The 21316-nt window shown below is 39.4% G+C and overlaps 1 protein-coding gene across 2 annotated transcripts in view; it reads left to right on the top strand.

Moving 5' to 3' along the window:
- Window positions 1-21316, top strand: part of STAG2 (STAG2 cohesin complex component) — an 80939-nt gene that overhangs the window by 35263 nt on the left and 24360 nt on the right. For both annotated transcript variants that reach the window (XM_069986806.1, XM_069986805.1), the window contains exons 2-11: window positions 7695-7810; window positions 9802-9858; window positions 12151-12229; window positions 14285-14431; window positions 15416-15512; window positions 16419-16495; window positions 18485-18689; window positions 18832-18983; window positions 19514-19587; window positions 19881-20004. In XM_069986806.1, the coding sequence (XP_069842907.1) occupies window positions 7767-7810; window positions 9802-9858; window positions 12151-12229; window positions 14285-14431; window positions 15416-15512; window positions 16419-16495; window positions 18485-18689; window positions 18832-18983; window positions 19514-19587; window positions 19881-20004 (1056 nt within the window). In that variant the 5' untranslated portion in view covers window positions 7695-7766. The remainder of the gene's footprint in view (window positions 1-7694; window positions 7811-9801; window positions 9859-12150; window positions 12230-14284; window positions 14432-15415; window positions 15513-16418; window positions 16496-18484; window positions 18690-18831; window positions 18984-19513; window positions 19588-19880; window positions 20005-21316) is intronic.

Here is a 21316-nt window from a genome sequence, read left to right on the forward strand (position 1 = left end):
CTCCTGACCCCCCGTTACAGCCCCCTATACTCACCTGATCCCGTCGGGTCCCGCTTCCTGATCCCGTCGGGTCACGGAGTTATGAGCGCCCGAAGCCTGGCGCGCACGCTCACAGGAGAGTCCGACGCTCATAAAGAATGAATGGGGAGTCCGATGCTCCGTCATTCTCTATGGGCATCGGACTCTCCTGTGAGCGCGCGCCGGGCTTCGGGCGCTCATATCTCCGTGACCCGACCGGATCAGGAAGCAGGACTTGGCGGGATCAGGTGAGTATAGGGGGCTGTAACGGGGGGTCGGGAGCCTGTCACCCCTGTACGGGGGGTGACAGGTCTCCTTTCAGTAAAAAAAAAAAAAAACTATGCAGATTTGGTATCACTGTAAGAAAAAGTGTTAAAGGGGTTGTCCAGCAAAAATCTTTTTTCTTTTAAATCAACTGATATCAGAAAGTTATATAGATTTGTAATTTGCTTCTATTAAAAAATCTCCAGTCTTCCCCTACTTTTCAGCTGCTGTATGTCATGCAGGAAATGTTTTATTTTCATTAAAGGACAACTCCCGCACTAAGGAAAAAAACCAAAAACCAATCAGAAACCTAGCTTTTGTACTTATCATCCCTCCTGAGCTGTCACTGTTTGAATTTCCCACTGTCTGTGTACCTTCTGATTTCTAGTCTTGTTCTTCATTTCTTCCTTGCTTCCTGGTTTCAGCTTCCCATGATGCACTTTGCTGTGACAAGCCAGCCCCCTGCTGTGACACAGCAAGTGCCTGCCCCTCCATTCACTACAACTCCCATCATACACCAAACATAATCCCCTCTCTGGCTCTCTTCAGTCAGGCTGCTATATACACACACTGAAGCTGCACACACATACTTTCACCTCACTGTAGTGTACATTCTGCAGGATTAGGTCAGGGCAGCAGGGGAGAGATAAGACGTCTGTGTAGCTGACATGCCGGGAGTGAGGAGAAAGATAAGCAAGTGACATCACTCACTCACTGAGTCCACTCGGCAGCAGGAGGGAGTATGGGGGAGCGGGTCCTGTAGCTGGTTATGTGCCGGGAGTCAGTCACAAGTCATTATTGAGTTGCAGAATGACAGATCGCTTACAGTTGCTCAGCCAATGGGAGCTGAGCAAGCCTAGTCACCTGACCAGGCAGGGGAGGGGGAGGCTGGTGTGACAGGAGCTAGCCCAGCCCTCCTGCTGATGACACATCGTCACTAGAAGGAGCTGAGAGAGCAGCCTGGTGACGACAGTAATTAGGTATGAAGGAGTTTCTTACACTTCCTGGTGGGGGGTTGAGGGGGGAAAAGACAGGGAAGGAGGACAGACAGGTGATTGAAGTATATTACAGTGTTATATAACTTTGTAATGTGCTTCAATTACTGGGAAAAAGTTTTTCATGGGAGTTGTCCTTTAAGACACAGTGCTCTCTGCTGACATCTCTGGCTGAGACAGGAACTCTGTCTTGGTTTTTTATAAATCCCCATAGAAAACCTCTCCTGGTCTGCACAGTTCCTGTCTCGGCCAGAGATGTCAGCAGAGAACACTGTGTCAGACTGAAAATAAAACAACATTTCCTGTAGGACATACAGCAGCTTATAAGTATGGGAAGACTTGAGATTTTGTAATAGAAGCAAATTACAGATCTATATAACTTTCTCATAGCAGTTGATTTGAAAGAAAAAGATTTTCTCTGGACAACCCCTGTAATAAAAGTTAAGCCGTGAATCCAAAAAATGGCAGCAATAAAAAGTTAAATTTGTCCCTCAAAAACAAGCTCTCATATAGCTGCATCAGCCAGAATAAAACAACGGTATGACTCTTGGTGGGCATCAGTGAAAAAAGTAAATTACTTGGTCACTAAGGGGTTAAGGATTTGAAAATCATTTCAAAATACATTTGGAGGCCGCAGAAAGTGGTGTTTAATGGAGAAACTGCATTATTATACTACTATACTAGGGCACGGTGGGTTCCTACTGCACTGTGACCTGAAAAACCTGCATGCATGTGTTTACATGGCTGAGCTCTTCATGCACAGAAGGAATTGAACTTGCTGCAGATTCTATACCATTAATGTGTTTATACAGCTTACACTGAACTATAGATGAAAAAAAATGTATATACAGCAAGCCCCCTCTGCTGGTGGCTGCAGGGATCCTGTAGGGAATCATATCACATGTTAAATGACTGACTGACTGTTTTTCTTTCTTTGGGTAAAGTATGCCACTGACCCAAAACATCCATTTAAAAAAAAAAATAAAAAAAATACTTTTTTCCACATTGGATTTTATTGAATTCGGTGTGATAACATCCTTTAGTTTCACTCGTAGGATCTGTGTTATGGCCATTAATATGTTTGCTAGGAATAACTTGTTTTGTTAGGCTTCCCTCAGACTCTACTTTTGCACTTTTTTTTTTTTTTTTTTTTGGGATGAAAAGGATAATCAAAAACAGCCAAAGGACTTGCAGCAGTTCTTCCTGCTTCTGACTGTTTTTAGTGTAATACAATATAGCCATTTTTATCCCCAGTTTTTTCCCAGTACAAATCATGTGATTCCAGGATTCCTAATGAAGAACTGGATAAAGTTTGTGGGGATAAAAACGCCAGTGTTATTGGTGGAGACATAATGCAGAACCTGTCACAATTTCACTAAACTGAGACCACACTGAAAAACTCCAAACTGTCAGGAAGAACTGATGTAGCAAAAAAAGTCCTGTGGGCTTTGTGTTTGTTTTCCCTATTGACTTTCATCCCCAGTCCAGCCTCAATGAACTCTTGAAGGCTCCCAACACTTATGCCAAACAGAGCTTGTAGTGACTAATGGTGCGTTTACACAGGTAGTTTTATCTGACAGATTCTGGAAGCCAAAGCCAGGAATGGATTTGAAAAGAGGAGAAATCTCAGTCTTTCCTTTATGACCTGTTCTGTTTATAGTCAGTTTCTGGCTTTGGCTTCAAAAATCTGTCTGTGTAAATTCATCATCAGACAAACCTCTGACTGCTTCATTAACTCATATGTAATAAGTTGTAACATAATTATTAAAGGACAACTCCGTCGAAATTTTTTTTTGGCTTATTTAACACACATTACAAAGTTATATAACTTTGTAATGTGGTTAAATACCCGGTCTGGCCCCCTTCCCCCACTTTCCGACCCCCGACCCCCCCACCCCGGAAGTTAAAGAATATATACATTACCTATTACGGTCGTCACGGTCCTCTTCTCTGGTGTCGGGTGATGTCAGAGCTGGGGCGGTCCGGGTCTTCTTCCTCCTCGGCGTCTTCATTGAGAGTGAATGGGAGAGAAAAGGCTGCTGGTGCACATGCGCACCAGCAGCCTTTTCATTGGCTGGAGCGCATCACATGGCTTCCAGCTTGCTCAGCCCTGATTGGCTGAGCTTGCTGGAAGCCATGTGATGCGCTCCAGCCAATGAAAAGGCTGCCGGTGCGCAAGCGCGCTGGCAGCCTTTTCTCTCTCATGGACCCGGAAGAAGGAGACATCGCTGGACGGCGGACGCAGGTGACGGTGAGGCGGACGGCGGGCGAATGGAGTGGCGATCGTCACCGGAGGGATGGTGAGTATGGTGTCTGTGTGTGTCTGTGTTTTTTTTTTTTGGGGGGGGGGGTCCCGCCGGAGTTGTCCTTTAATGTTCATAGACTTGGAGGTTATGCATTTCTCCTGACTCCACCTCCACGTTCCCTCATTCACCTGACTGGCCCTAAATAGTGAGGTTTTGGCCTCTAGGGCTGCCACCCGTTTATTGTTTTTTTACAGTCATTGAAAAGTCATCAGTATTGCTTCAATTGATGTTTCTGTGCAATATATACCAATGAGCTATCATCTAGGCTAGAAATTGAATTACACTTTGAGGCTATGTTCCCACAAAAATTTTTGCTCATTATTTTGGTCTGTATTTTTCAAACAAAACCAGGAGTGCATTGGAAACACAGAAAGGCTATGCTCCCACACTGCTGAAATTTAATGGATGGCCGCCAGCGGCCATTGTTTTAAAATAACAGCAATTATTTGCCATTAACTGGCGGCCATCCACAAAATTTCAACAGTGTGTGTACATAGCCTTTCTGTGTTTCCAATCCACTCGGGGTTTTGGATGCAAAATACTGAGTGTGAAAAATGACTGGTGCATTCATATTTCAGTCACTCTCCATAGACTTGGATTGGTGTGTTTTTTTTGTTGTTGTTTTTTTAATCCACAAAGAAGAGTGTAGCATATGCTGGGTATTTAAAATGCTTTTTTGTTTTATATGCCTATGTGAATTAACATTACGGCCCCCAAACAGAAATAACGTATATGCATGTCTCAAAAATGTCTTCAGAAACCTTCACAAAAGTGTATATGGAATGAAAGAGAAAACACAATTCTGGCAATAGCAAGTGGATATGGTTCTTATCTTTTATGTCAACTTAATACCTTAGTGACCACCAGTATGCCATTGTTATGCCATCTAAATGGGCCTTATTGTGACCAATACAGGGCTCCCTATCTGCCAGGACTAGAGAATCATCCTCTCTGGGCAGTTTTGCCATGGTCGTCATGATGCGGCTTATAACCGACTGTCCAGTGTGTCTTATTCCATCGGCAATACAGTAAAGTGATCACCAGCTGCTCATGGGTTTCCATGGCAGCCCATGTAAAAGTGCCAGAGATCAGCTAACAAGCAAGGAAACGCCAGCATGTCGGCTGACTTGATCTTTTGAGTGGGAAATGTGCCAAAGATGATGATGAATTTAGGTGGTCACATGAACTATACAGTGATCATTCATGTGGCCTGGCCTGTAATTGATAGTGCCAAGTAAAGCAGGGCTGTGGAGTCAAATTTGGAGCTAGTTTTGGCTGTAGTCAGAGTCGAAACAGACTCCAGCTGTTACAAAAAAAAAAACAAAAAAAAAAAACTTTTTTCTATTTTCTATCAATCTAAGGACCTTATTTATTAAAACCATAAAAACCCTTTCTCACATAAATACATACAAACAAACATATATTTAGTTATACAGGGTGTAGTATTTCCTCCATATATCAGTAATAAAGCACCGGCCCTATTAGATGAGGGTGGTCGGGGAAAAGTTGTCGGTCGCTATTTGACAGTGTTTCTGAGCTGGAAGAGACCATTTTGTGGGGCCGGATTTTGACGGTCAGCTTGTGCGAAGTAGATACCCCCCTTTTTTCTGTGTCATCTAAAACTATAAAGAAATTATTGAATATCCTTAAAGTGTTAGGGTATGTTCACACTACTGAATACGCCCGGAAATTTCAAGCTGAGGTCGCATAGCGGACTCCACTTGAAGCTTCCTCTGTTAACGCGCTCTTGTAAAATGAAAGTCTAAAATTGTACTGCGTATGATTTATCACAGCAGATTTCACTGCAAAACTCCCGCTGGGGACTCACTGCGTGTGAAGGCATTCATAGGCAGCTTTTGTGGGGGGTTTTTCCCCCATTGCGTTTTCCTTGCAATTCCCTCCAGCTGTTGCAAAACTACAATTCCCATTGTTCCTGGAATAATGGGAATTGATTTTGCACAGTAAAAGAGCTGCATGTTATTGACTAGCCAGCTTCAATATTGTTTTTGTTTTCTTGATGTTTTAATTATGCCTGCTTTTATGGGTTCTTAAAATCATAAAGTATAAGTACAGCTAGGTGTAGGTTAGGTGGTAGGCTAGGTGTTTCCTGTAGTGAGCTGGGTTGCAAAGAATGCTAGTGGGTTATCAACTGGATCAACCTCTGAATGACCTGTCTTCAGCTTAGGTTTGCTTGGGCTAGAGCTCCACCGTGTGATATTTACTTAGGTCAAAATCTTGGAGCAGAGAAAACCCATTTGTTTCTCAGATCAAATAATAGAGAGGGCATTTATTAACGAAAGGAACATGAATTATCATCTTAAGAAACACTGTAGAAACTTACTGCTAACAAAATATATCATTATGCTTCTTGTTATTTTCTAATTCTTTATTTGGCTGGACATATTTTAAATATAGAACATGAAGTTTAACCCCTTCAAGACCGAGCCCTTTGATGCACGAATGTCCGGGTCAAATTAATGCAATGTTCCTCCCTGCCTTCTAAGAGCCATAGCTCGCCATGATGTCTAGTTTTATTAATATAATAATGGTGGTAACCAATATTTTGGTCGCTTTTTATTCATATTATATATATATATATATATATATATATATATATATATATATATATATATATATATATATAATATATTAATACACATATACACAGTAATACCTCGGTTTTCGAACGCTTTGGAACTCGAACTGCTTGGTATTCGAACGAAAATTTACCCAGAAGTAGTGTTTGGAATTCGAACTTTGCTCGGTTTTCGAACATTTTTCGAGCGTTTTTGCGAGCGTGGATGGTGCGTTGTACCTGGCGAGTTAAGCAGTGGTGAGGCTTCACATACAGTACAGTGCTATATAAGACTGCTGGAGTGCATATACAGTGCAGTAGTAGTACAGGCAGTGCACCACCATCTCCCATACATTACAGTGCTTGGATGGGGGGGGGGACGCTATACAGTAAAGGATGGGTGAGGAGTTGATGACTACTGTACTATAATTGCTGGTTCTGATGAACATTTCTTATGTTTAATGTCCTGTACAGTATAGTGCTGTTTTGTACTGTACTGTAGTGATTATACTGAGCACTTATCAGTGTAATAAATGAGTATTGTAGGTTATTATTGGTGGCTGCTGGAACCAATTAATCACATTACATTATTTCCTATGGGAAGACACTGCTCGGTTCTCAAACTGCCTTCCGGAACCAATTAAGTTCGAGAACCGAGGTACCACTGTATATGTGTGTGTGTGTGTATATGTGTATGTGTATGTATATATATATATATATATATATATATATATATATATATATATATATATAATATTTTAAAAATCAGCAATCTTGTACTTTCCCCCCTTTCGTTTACGCTGTGTTATATTTTAATAGATCGGACAATTCCGCACAATACGATATGATATATATATATATATATATATATATATAATTATTATTTTTTTTATTATTTCTAGTTTTATAATGGGCAAGAGGGTATTTTAAACCCCTTTTTTTTTTTATACGTTTTAAAACCTTTTTTTTTTTTAATTACACTATTTTTACACTTTTATTTTACAGTAAAACATGGAATCATTATATTGCATATACTGATCTATGCATAGAGCCTGCCTGAGAGCAGACTGTATACATGGATCGCCGATCTGACCGGATGTTAAGTGGATTACCCCCGTCCGTCGGTGATCAGCGTCGGTCCCAATCACTCAGTGACAGGAGCTTGACTACCTTGCTCCTCTGTCTCCCGTGTAATAGGAGCTTTAGTTATTGTTTATTGTGATGAAAAAACCCGTGTCTCTGGTTTAGACAGTGTGAAACTCCTGACAAGGTTGCCTATTCTTCTAGGCTTTACCCACTAACTCTGGGACTGCTGAAATCTAGAGGTAGAGTAAGCAGAGCAAAAATCTAAAAAATGCCATTTACAAGTTTATATATTGCACACCAAAATTGGACCTACAGAAATAAATATAAATGAACACCTATATAGATATCACCAATCAACGCCTACCACAAAAAAGGGGGGTGGGTGGGGGGTGGCAGTCTTGCTTGCAAGTGTCTAAATCACTATTAATATGTTTTATTTTTATTCTGCAGGTATTTGCTGTGCTAGTAGGTGTATGAGACAGATATTTCAGGAGCGTTTGTTTGTCAGAAGATGATAAAGAAATGATAGCAGCTCCAGAAATCCAAGCTGACTTCAATCTCCTCCAGTAAGTAACCACTATACTCTTTGTGCCCTTTTTCTTATTTGTGTTATAGGAGAAGTAAAGCAAAATTTTTATTAAAGTATTGTATTGCCCCCCCCCAAAAAAAAAAAAGTTATACAAATTACCAATATACACTTATTACGGGAAATGCTTATAAAGTGCTTTTCTCTCTGCACTTACGACTGCATCAAGGCTTCACTTCCTGGATAACATGGTGATGTTACAACCCGACTCCCAGAGCTGTGCGGGCTGTGCCTGCTGGAGAGGATGATGGCAGGGGGACACTGAGGGACACAGGGTACTGGAGGGACACTGAGCATCCCTCTGCCATCATCCTCTCCAGCAGCCACAGCCTGCACAGCTCTGGGAGTCGAGTTGTGACATCACCATTTTATCCAGGAAGTGAAGCCTTGATGCAGTTGTAAGTGCAGGGAAAAAGCACTTTATAAGCATTTCCTGTAATAAGTGTATATTGGTGATTTGGGTAACTTTGGGGGGCAATACAATACTTAAACAAAAATATTTGACGGACTTCTCCTTTAAATAACAGAAGCCAGGTAATATGAATTGATTGCTTTGTGCAAAGCTAACTATATGCATTTACATGGCCACTGTCTGTATAACTTTATAAATCTAAATAAGCAGGGGATGTAAAATTAAAGGGGTTATCCAGTGCTACAAAAGCATGACCACTTTTTTTTTGAGACAGCACGACTCTTGTCTCTAGTTCAGGTGCGGTTTGCAATTAAGCTCTGGAAGAAAGTGGCCATTTTTTTGTAGTAACCCCTTAAGTTTACAATTTACATTATTATTTTTTTTTTTAGATATCATGCTGTAAAACAAAGCTTGTCTCCAGGTCCAGTCTCCTGAAGGCAGATTTTTAGTTTTGTGCTAGTTGAAAAAAAGAGACCAAATACAGGTCCGCTCATCTATGCTCACAGAGAAAGTCATTGGATTGACGGGCACATTAAACTTCCTGCATTTAGTAAAGCTTTGTTTTAAAGCATGGTAACTTAAAAAAAAATATATATATATAACAAAAATAATGAATGTAAACTGCAAACTTGCTTTATTTCACATCTACTGTTGGTTTAGATTTTGAAAGTTATAATGACGATGACACTTAGTATCGCTGTTATAACTTTCAAAATCTAAATCAACAGTACATGTAAAATAAAGCAAGTTTGCAATTTACATTCATTTTTTTTTGTTGTTATGCTGTAAAACAAAGCTGAACTTATCTAATATCTACTTCAAGTCTCCTGAAGGCAATATTGTGGTCTTGTTCTGGTTGTAAAAAAGAGACTAAACACTGGAATTCTGGCCAGTACAGAGAGTCACGGCTCTGTATGTCCATTAATCACATGACTGCCTTCTCTCTGTGACCGCTCAGATGGCCTGGGATACACAGGACTTCTGTTTTCTGAGTCAGAAAACAGGAAGTGCTGTGTTTTCCATGAAAACCAAATAAATAATAGTGTTTGCAAACTTGCTTTATATCACATTTACTGTCTATTTAGATTTTGGAAGTTATAATGACAGGGACACTTTAAAGCAAGTCAGTCACCTGCATAATCTGCTATGGATCGGCTACAGTGTCATTTACTATGGGAAGACATTACAGCAAAAAAGCTTTTCCAAGTGTTAACACTGGATACCCCTTCACAACTGTGTGTCCTGCTCTTCTGTCAAGTAGACAATACAAGCCTACTTTACAATAGTTTTTATCCACTGCTGTTCCTTTATAGGGGTGTTTTTTTTCTAAGATGAGTTCTACATTTTATTTGTACCTTTTTGGGTTACACACAGCTTTTTAAGCTGTCCAAATATTTTTGGATGTAGCTATGTCAGATGTGTGTAGTACCCCTAAAGAAATACTTGAATTTTTCCTCTAAACTCTTTGCTTCTAAGGGTTTATTTCATGTCTTTAAATAACATACTTTTATTTTAAAGATATATTACATATTTATGTTTGTTTTTTTCCCTTTAAACAGACCCCTGGATCCTTCTCTCCATGATATGGGTCCACTGTCCTGCAATGCAGGACCCAGGTATACTACTTTTAATGCTCTGTTGGTAAATTGTTTGATTTAATGCTGTAAGGGCCATGTCAGGTCAGCGCTCGCTTCCTCCTCATTCACCGTGATATTGTGATATTTTAATCCTGAATTAATGTATTATTGTTTTGGCCCTGTCATTTAAAATAGTCTTTTTAGCCCCTTAAGAAATGATGACATAAAACACTGTCCCCCTCTCCGGTCGATGTGATCGCTGAGGGTGATCCTTACGTCTGCCCAGGCCTCAGCTAGGCAGTTTTAATCACCCCCTCTTCCGATTTTATATTTGCTATCACTGCATGCATAATTGCCCAAACTATTAATTGCCCAAACAAAGTTTTAATTTTTTAAAAGCCGTAAAAAAAAAAAAATAATAATTGTAAGTTGCCTATCATTGTACTCGTACTGACAGGAACATAGACAACATGTCACGGCGTAAACATGGAAAAACATGCAATTTTTGTATTTCGGTTTCACCAGGAAAGTCATTTTTTTCTGATCTAGCGGCATATTTTATGGAGAAATTAAGTCTGTTGTTGCAAAATACATTTGGCACTAAAAATAAGGGCTCATGTGGGTCTGTAGGTGAAAAAAAGCAAGTGATATGGTCTTTTAACCCCTTAAGGACCGGGCTACTTTTTGTTTTTGCGTTTTCGTTTTTTCCTCCTTGTGTATATAAGGCCATAGCGCTTCCTTTTTGACACCTACGGACCCACATAAGCGCTTATTTTTTGCGTCACTAATTGTACTTTGCAATGACAGGCTGAATTTTTGCCTTTAATATGCTGCGAAACCAGAAATAATTATATGCGCAGTGAAATTGAAAAAAAAAAAAAAAGGAATTATTTTTCTTTGGGAGGGCTTGGTTCTTACGCCGTTTGTCATATGGAAAAACTGACTTGTTCTGCATGTTCCTCAAGTTGGTGCGATTAAAACGATATGCAACTTGTATAACTTTTATATTAATTGATGGCTCGTAAAAAATTTAAACCTTTTACAGAAAATAAATGTTCCTTAAAATCTCTCTATTCCCATGCTTATAGCGCTTTTATCCTTTGGTCTATGGGGCTGTGTGAGGTGTCATTTTTTGCGCCATGATCTGTTCTTTCTTTCGGTACCTTGCATATGCGACATTTTGATTGCTTTTTATTACAATTTTTCTGAATTTGATGCGACCAAAAGTGCGCAATTTGGCACTTTTTGAATTTTTTTTTTTTTTTACGCTTACGCCGTTTACCGTGAGGGATCATGAATTAAATATATTAATATTTTGGGTGATTACGCAGGCGGTGATAACAAACATGTTTATTTTTATCTATAACATGGGGAAAGGGGGGTTATTTGGACTTTATTAGGAGAGGGGGTTATTTATTAATAAAAACACTTTATTCTTTTTTCTCACACAGTAATTAGAAGCCCCCTGGGGGACTTCTATATACACAGCACTGATCTCCCATTGAGATCAATGCTGTGTATATAATAGAGCAATAATCCATCAGATCGGTGCTCTATTATAATGGTCTGCTGCAGACCATCTGAATAGATTGCCGAGCCGGGATCAGCGTCATTCCGACGCTGAGCCCCGGCCGGCTCATTAGATCGGATCTCTTCCGGGAGCCCTCTCTGTTTACCCTAACGACCGCATGACAGGTATACCCGTCATGCGTCGTTAAGGGGTTAAACATGAGGAAGAAAATAAAGTGAAAGAGGCCGCTATCTTACAGAATTAGGTTCCCAGAGTTACTAAACATGTATTGTTGTGGTAGCATATCTGTACATGAATATTTACAGTTTGTGTACATTTGAGCTCTGCTATAGGGGAGTTTAGCCATACACTTTGGAGGGAATTTTACCATTGACTTGCGTCATCTGCCATAAAGGTTCAAACTTGCAACTTTTTGGTGCAATTACAACAAAATTAACCCTTTTGAGAAAGTGGGTGGACCACAGTCTAAAAGGGGCTTTGCCACAACTGCCTGGCAGATTTATTCTGGTTTACTCTTGTGACCTGGCATAATTCATAGCAGAAATCTGTGGCTGCTCCACCCTGACAGAGATTGCCATGTGCAGCGCACAGCCAACATTGCATGGCAGTTTATTATGAAGTTTACTTTTACGCCAATCTTAGTGTATTTCCCCCTTTTTACATGTCTTAAAAAGGATTTTTGTTATGACTGCAGTAATGGTATCCTCTCCATTATACATTTATCACTGTTGGTACCCATTGTGTATGTAGGGAGAAAAAACTATATATGCATATTTACAGATTTTCTCTTTAAATTTTAGGGAAACAGAAACTCATTTCTCATCAGATACTGACTTTGATGACACTGAAGGAAAAATCCCAAAGCAAGGCAAAGGAAAGGTATGATTTATTTATTTGTTACATGTCTAATATTATGGATAGCTGACTAGTGGTCTATAACAAATATTGTAAGCCCTTTTTAGATGAAATGGATAGTTACAAATAAAGCATGGTATTCATGCACCTCAATAAATTATTCTTCAAATAAATTATGTTTTGGTATGTAGAAATGTAAAAAGAAATATATTTTTATATTCTATCGATCTATATATAGTAGTGCCTCAGTTCTCAAACTGCCCTGAACTTTAACAGTTCTGTTCTCAAACAATATTTTCAAGGAAAGTTTGCTTCAGAACTCAAGCACTTGCTCTGCTTTCAACACTTTTTCAGCACCTAGTCTTGAAGTCTGAGGGTATGTTCCCGCTACGGATTGTGTGTGGAAATTTTAAACGGATGCAGCACAGAGTCACAATGACTGAATGATATTCTCAATCCTCTATCCGCCCCAAAAAATTTTGTGTGTGGGAACATAGCCTTAGGGTACAAACCCACACACCGTATACGCAGCAAATACGCAGCAAATACGCAGCAGATGTGATGGTGCAGATTTGATGCTTTGTTCAGTTATTTAGATCTAATCTGCTGTGTATTTGCTGCGTATCGCAGCAGTAAATACGCTGCATATACGGTGTGTGGGTTTATACCCTTATAGTGTAAAAGCGCTCTGCAACACAGATCCCACAAAGAGACACTGATGCAGTGCAGGTGTTGTTGGCGTCACTGTGTAGCTGCAATGCTTTGTTTTCCTTGTTGTTTGCCACCTGCCTGAGCCTTCCCCTCCAGTCCTCCCCTCTACTGTATTGCCTGTACTGTCTAGCTCCTCCTGCTGACACCATACACTTGCACTATAAAGAATGAGGTGTAATGGTCTCTGTGTGCACTATTTTGTTTAACATGGCTAGTTCTGTACTGATTAAATTGTACATTTTTCAATGATACATCCAGGTACAGTAGTAGCTATTGGTGGATGCTGGAACTAATTAAACACATTACTATGTATAGAGAAAAACCTGCTCAGTTCTTAACCAGCCAGAATGGAGTGTGGTTGAGAACAGAGGTACCACTATGTATGTATATTTATTATATATAATTATTTTTTTTTTTTTTTTACTGAAAAACTAAGATGAACCTCAAATGACTGGCTAAAGAAAAGGGGATAACTAGACGAATGTTAGGGATCTGAACACTGGGATATCTGTTATGAAAATAAGGGAAATTTGGTTTCCTGAATGTATGGAGCACACTGCTGAGTCACATTGTTGAGTTTCGCACTCAACCACCTAAGCTGATCACTAGTGCTGGGAGACTTGCTGAACTGTTCGGGTTTGGCAGTGTTACCCGAACGCTAAGCATTTGACTCCTGGCAGCTGGAGAAGTTGGATAAAGCCTTAGGGAGTCCTGGAATACATGGATACCGCCATAGGCGGTATACTTGTTTTTCTGCCAGCCCTAGGGCAGCACCCAACTTCTCCAGCTGCCAGGAGTCAAATGCTCTGGTTTGGAGAACATTACTGAACCTGAACAATTCAGCAAATCAGCTTAAGTGGTTGATTTAGAAAGAGTGCATAAAAGTGAAAAGAAAAGTCTTTAGCACAGCTATATCTTTATTTTTGACCAAAAATGTAGGTTAAAGTTCTGTTGCAGTTAAAGTCTTGGAACCCACTCCTATTTCTGTTTTATGAACTTTATGAACAGAAATATCAAGATGACATTTTATGGTGCGTTCACACGTACAGGATCTGCAGCTGATTTTCTGCAGCAGATTTCATTTAAATAACTGAACACAGCATCAAATCTGCTGCAGATCTGCTGCAGATCCTGTAGGTGTGAACGCACCCTTAAAGAAACCTTTTTATAGAATCCAAAACTACCAAAATTATCTTTGTTTTTCTGAAAGTGTCCGTCATAACCGCACATTTCTGATTTTATTTTTCTAGATTTTTACCATTTCAGTTTGTTTTTTTTCTTTGCAGGTCTTTACAAATGTTGTGAATTTTATTGGCTGTGACAAATCTGTAACCATATGACATATATCATTGCATTTTCTGTTAATAGAAAGGAAAGAAAGCTGCTGCAGAAAGAAACAAAGGTGCTGCCTTGAGAGCTGGTGGTCCTAATTGGATGAATGGACACCATCAACAGAATGGGGTGGAAAACATGATGCTGTTTGAAGTTGTTAAAATGGGAAAAAGTGCGATGCAGGTGAGCGTTAGTGTCACTGTCATTAGTCACCAAACTTGTAGCTGTACCTCTTTACCATGTTTCTTTTGAATTTTGTGGAATTTTGCCGTTCCTGAGTCAATATATCTGCCCCGCTGCGCTTATTTTACATTGTCTCTGAATCTGGAGGTGAGCAATTCATTCAATGACGCAGTCTGTCACCAAAAGCTGTCCAGGCTCTGTCTGGGGCTCCGGAGCGCTGCCGGGTCAAAGAGCTGTAGAGCCGTCCCTTGTGTAAAGCGCAGGCATGACTTATATGTCATGTCAACTGTTGTTTTTATTTATTTATTTTTTTTTTTGTTTTTTGTTTTTTTTTAATTAAGAATCAGATTTCTACTTTGGGGAGACGGGTCTAGTATTACATAGAAACAGCGCCTCCTGCAGGCGAAAAGTATATAAATGAATTACATGGTAATAAAGCAATAAAAAAAAAAATAGTGAAAGTATTGTATATTAGAAAGTTTTTGTTAAGCCCTTGTTTTGTTTTTTAGTAAAAAAACAAAAAACAAAAAAAACAAAACAAAGATAACGACGGTCACACTTTAACCCCTTCCTGCAAAAGGACGTGTTGGCACATCCTCCTGCGGGTAAGGTGGTTTAGAGAGGGGTTGTGCCAAAGCAATTACCACCATGGCAGATCGCCGCTCCCGGCTAATTAGCCATTTGGATGCTGTCTAGTGGGAGGGATCACTGTTGCTCTGCACCCCCTTCATCTGACCAGAGCTTTTATTAATCAGCTGGGATCTAACATCTCCTCTCCCAGCTGTTAACTTGGGATCTGGCTATATAATTATAAGTGATGGCATAGACACTGCCTCCTAATAGCACAGTTATTTGTAGAAAATGTGTCATGCCATTATGGCCTTGTCAAGAACAGGTTAAATTGGATAAAAACTCTTAAATTCACAAACAAATAATTCTGGTTTCACATTTAACTCTTGTTTTTTTTTCTTTTTTTTTCTTCAGTCCGTTGTAGATGACTGGATAGAAGCCTATAAACACAATAAAGATGTAGCACTTCTTGATCTCATCAACTTTTTTATTCAGTGTTCAGGATGTAAAGGTAATTTATGTATTTAGTATGTTACATTAATTTGCTGTTTTAGGTTACCTTGGCCACACTGATAGTTTCCTTGTCTAGTTCAATGTATCACAATGTTTTTGAGCCCAGTACACCTTAGTCTGTGTTCCCATTACAGTTGTGCAATATGTTAAATGTAAATATCAACAATCTGTCAAATCCAGATGCAAACACACATGCACATATAGGTAAGCACCTCATTGACATTTAATTTAGTTAAACGTTCTCAACTAGTGACTACATTTGGGTCATTTTCTGAACGTATGTGTATATTGACTCAGGAAAGGAACCAAAAGTGGCCACTAGTTTACACTTTCCGGGGCCAGTACTTGCAGCATATTGCACAATGGTAATGTGAACCCAGTCTTAACCCAGTGCTATTAATTTTTTGCAACTGTATCTACCATGTGTGTTACAAAGAAGTAGGGGACAGATAGATGGGGGTATGCCTGCAGGATCATAGGACACTCACTGTTTTTGTTTGTTGTTGTTACATCACATGTGAGTTTTTCCAAAGTTGCTGACATCTTTAACAAATATTAAAAAGAAACTATTGCGACACTGTACATAGCATAGTATAGTACTTCTCAATTCCAGTCCTCATGGCCTACCAACAGGACATTTTTTGAGGATATCCCATAAAAAAAACACCTGTGGTAATGCCTGATACACTGAGTATTATATTACCTGTATAATACTAAGGAAATCCTCAAAACATGACCTGTTGTTGGGCCATGAGGACTGGAATTGAGAAGCACTGGCACAGTACGTAGTTGAGAATGTCACTTCTAAGCTCATTTAAATTTGCCAATATCAAATAAAGCAGTCAATGTGTGTTTTAAGTATCAATGTTTTATTGAACATATTGATATGTTTTTGAATCAACAGGTGTGGTCTCTGGAGAAATGTTTCGTCACATGCAGAACTCTGAAATAATTAGGAGAATGACTGAAGAGTTTGATGAGGTATATACTTTATGCTAGTAGTACAGAAGAGCTGCAATTTTTCAATTACTTCAATTTTTTAATTCTATATAACTTTCTGGTATCTGATAAATAGCCCCTTATAGACCCAATATTTTAGTAGTTTGAATGTTTCCACATGTGGTGATTTTTATGGGCAATCATAAGATTTTTTGCATGCATCAGTTCTGTGCTTTGCCAGTAGAGTCAGTCTGAAGCCCATATTACACAGGGCGACTGTGAGGAGCAAACAGGGGCTGTCAGCGCTCGTTTGCTCCTCGTTCCCCGCTTGCTGCCATTGCACGTGGCGGCAGCGAGCGGATGAGAGCCATGGGGCCGCGGAGAGGTGCGAGGGGGCTGCCTGGGTGATTGCTAGATCATCCGGGCAGCCCATAGCATATAGAAGCGGTCTGCTGCCGCTCCTATTGCACGAATCAACGGCTGCAGATCGCTGCTATGAGTCGTTTGTCTTTCAACAAGTTAAACGACAAATGACTACAATGATCAGCCAACATTATTCATCTCTGCTGATCGTTGTGTTCTATTACACAGGCCGATTATCGTCAGTAACAGCAGATATTGGACGAATGCGGCCAATAATCGTTCTGTGTAATAGGGCCTCGAGGTAGAGTATAAGCAGACTATAGCAGACACAGATACATAGGGGCACATGTCAATAGCCAACTTTTTTGCCACTCTTTTTCTCCGGTGTGCGGTGCTGGATTTATCAAGGGTGTATAAATCCAGCATGGCTGAGGTGCAGCAGGTTAGAAAGAAACCCACCCCAGAGCTTGAGACTTTTTTTTTATATTTCTTTATTATGTTTCACGTTTTTAAAAATACAAACATAAGGCATTGCATCATCATACACAGAGCCAATTTCTGTACGTACATACAGTCAATTACAGTCAGTCTTCTAATAATATCTCGTAATAAATACATTGTATGAAGTATAGTAAACATCTAGCTCTCCCCTCACCCCTACCACCCCACCGCTGTGGGCACCGGGAAAAAGTAAATAAATTGATGCATTTTTGAGCTTGAGGCATTTTTTGAGGATATTATTAAAATTTTATAGCAATTTAAAGAGTTTTTTCCATCATAGAAAACATTGGAATATCATCTATAGTGCTTAGAATGATTGTGGCTTTTAAGCTGGTTTAAAGGAAATCTGTTAGCTGCAATTCACATTTTAAACAGCTAACACTGTAAGGCTGGGTTCACACTGCATTTTTTAAATCCGTTTTTTAATCCGTTTTTTGCAAAAAACGGATGCATTTGTGTGCATCCGTTATGATCCATTTTTCCATTGTAAAAAAAAAAAAAAAAAAATTTTTTTTTTTTTTTTTGACAGACACAAACGTAGCTGACGCTATTTTTGTGTCCGTTTTACAATGGAAGTCAATGGAAAAACGCATGCACACAAATGCATCCGTTTTTTGCAAAAAACTGATTGCGGAAACGCAGTGTGAATCCAGTGATACTGTCACCCCCTTTCTGTATGAGGACTTCTCTACACAGCTGTAAAGCCTAAATTCTGCAGTTTCCATACCTTACTTTGATAGATTTCTTGATGCTTGGTCCAGTGAAAAATGCTTTTTACTGCTGTGTAAAGAAGTCGTCATACAGAAGAGGGGTGACAGTGTCACTTTAAACAGCTGTTATGTGAAAGGTATGTTTTAAATGTACAGATTATGTACAGATACAACTATATGAAAGGGAAAATGGACTGGCATACTCATACCCAAGTCTTACATAAAGTCCCGCCTCTATTTTCCCAGATGGATTTAAAAAGAGACACATGTGTCTTAGTAAAGATGGGCGGACCTACGCCTGTTGCCTTTTTTCCAGCGTTGCTCCCACCCACATGTTGTGTAGGAAACTCTAGCACTGTTTAAGTGAATAAAAATTATACTTGTACAGTTTGTTGATGTGCTCAAAGTCTGCAGCTTTTGCTCTTCTGACTGTTAATACACTATTTTGTCTTTGTAGGACAGTGGTGATTATCCTTTAACCATGGCTGGTCCACAGTGGAAGAAATTTAAGTTCAGCTTTTGTGAATTCATTGGTGTTTTAGTCCGCCAGTGCCAATACAGCATCATTTATGATGAGTATATGATGGACACAGTAATTTCTCTTCTCACGGGCCTTTCTGATTCACAAGTTAGAGCATTTCGTCATACAAGTACATTGGCAGGTTAGTACAGAGTGTTTATGGGACTAAGATAAAATAAATGTTGTGAATAAAAATTATATTTATTAATAATAATAATAATAATAATAATAATAATAATTTATTTTCTTTCACTATTTTTACCTTTTTGTTTCTCTTCTGCCAGCTATGAAATTAATGACAGCCTTGGTTAATGTTGCTCTTAACTTGAGCATCAATATGGACAATACACAAAGGCAGTATGAAGCAGAAAGAAACAAGATGATTGGAAAACGAGCTAATGACAGACTGGAACTTTTGCTGCAAAAGCGGAAAGAGGTTAAAATTTATAGATTTGGTGTTTTTTCCCCCATAAATAGCACTGGTTAAGTATAGGGAGAAACGGTATTAAACTGCAGGCCCAGCCACTAGCACCCCCTATCAGTTACAGGCACACAGTTGGGCTTGCATGCCAACAATCTATTCAACACTGTGGGACTGATGGTGATAGCGCATGCCTGAGCATATATTTATTATTTGACTGTGACCCTGACCCTGCAGCTCGGTCATTAAAGTGGCACGATAATTCAAACAGTTTCCCCACTCCTGGCATGAAATTAATACATCATGCCAGGCAGGGAAACACTACAGTACAGGGATTCACTGTCCACGCTTCACAGAGCTAATACGGAATGTGTGAATCCAGCCTGACGTGACCTTTTGAGTGCCAATGATGTATCGCTATTATTTTGCATTTTCTACACTGTGCTTATTCTAAATATGCATGTGTTTGTCCATGTAAAGATGCACGTGTTTCATTTTTTTCCCATTTTAGTAACAGATTAGGTGTCTTATTTGTGTCTTTACAGTTACAAGAAAATCAGGATGAAATAGAAAATATGATGAATGCAATATTTAAAGGTGTTTTTGTACACAGATACAGGTATGACTATTGGTACATTATGGTAATGATACAACCTAGTTTTTTTTTTTTTTTGTTTTTTTTTACATGCAAACTTTTATCCCCTACCTGCTCAAATTTATGATGTTGTCCTTGTGCTGTACATTTATATAGCTGTGATTGTGTGGTCTTAGCACCTTATTAATAACTCTCATCCCGGCTGTGTAACCCCTGCAGTCACTAGTGATGAGAGCACATTTACTGTTTGTTTGTATGTATGTATATGTATGTATTTTAGACTTTAACATCTATTAAATAGTGGCTTTTTTTTTTAGGGATGCTATTGCAGAAATAAGAGCAATATGTATAGAAGAGATTGGTGTCTGGATGAAAATGTACAGTGATGCCTTCTTAAATGACAGCTATTTAAAATATGTAGGCTGGACAATGCATGATAAGGTAAGCAAAAAATAAGGTTATTTGTGTTGAAGCCATTACAAATTTAGCATTTCAAATTAATCGTTTAGATGGTCATTAGCTCAGTGAGGAAGTCTGTCACAATACAGCTGGTAAGATACTGGGAATATTAACACAGACTTAACATTTGTCTCATCAACTTTTGAGTAAAGTATAGTAATTTGTCTTTGGTTCCCAGTCACTAAAAACATCCATCTTATTATCTAGTGTAGCATATCACAATTGTCAACATAAACAACGATTTAATAAACATAATGAACTACACACACTCTTTTTGGCCATTAAATTGCATAAAATGGGTATTTCCCCACATAACTCTTTATTAAAGGGGTTATCCAGTGCTACAAAACATGGCTACATTCTTCCAGAGACAGCACCACTCTTGTCTCTAGTTCAGGTGTGGTTTGCAATCCAGCTCTATTCACTTAAATAGAACTGAGTTACTTCATCCAAACTGAAGACAAGAGTGGTGCTGTCTCTGGAAGAAGTGACCATGTTTTTGAAGGGCTGGATAACCCAAGTGCTGAGACTTTTTTGACTGTGAAAAGGAAATCTCTGTGTGGAAAGGTTATGTGTCAAATAGTTCAGTAGGTTAGATGAATCTAACTTGCTGACAGCTCCCTATTGCGCATGGGGTGCTGAGGATAAATGGATGTCATCCTCATCGCCATTCCATTGCAGTGTTAATGTTGTCCTGTGTCCGGTAAGGCTGTTTTAAAGCCCTGCCTCTCCCCCAGAGTGTCAGTCCAGTGGTTATCAGTGGAGCGGGCAAGCTGGGTCAGCACTCTGGGGGCGTGGCACTGTTCCAAACTGCCTTACCGAACAGAGGATTACATTAAACTGCAGCGCAGAGGTTGAAGGTAAGACACACCCTTTAGGACCCATGACATTTTTGTAATGGGACCGTTAATGGATTATGGAGAGGGCTTAGGCCAACTCCATACCCAGTGACTCCTGGCAGCTCTGAAGTGATTGCCTTGCAACTGTTTAACCCCTTAGATCAGGTGTGTCAAACTCAGGCCCTCCAGGTGTTGCAAAACTACAATTTCCATCATGGCTGGATAGGTAAAGCTTTGTTAAAGCCTGCCTATGCCAACAGAATGCAGATCTCGTGGATCAGTACAGTATATTTATACTGCATTGATCTATTAGCAAATCAACAATTGCCCTTACTAGTCCCTTTAGAGGACAAATAATGTGAACAAAAATAAATCGTCACTTTCTAACCCCTTACTCTTCTTTATACCTATATGGGAGCTCACTTTTTGTGCAATAATCTGTAGTTATGCCTTTT

This window comes from Dendropsophus ebraccatus, chromosome 10 (genome assembly GCF_027789765.1).
Source record: "Dendropsophus ebraccatus isolate aDenEbr1 chromosome 10, aDenEbr1.pat, whole genome shotgun sequence".
Lineage (NCBI taxonomy): Eukaryota > Metazoa > Chordata > Amphibia > Anura > Hylidae > Dendropsophus > Dendropsophus ebraccatus.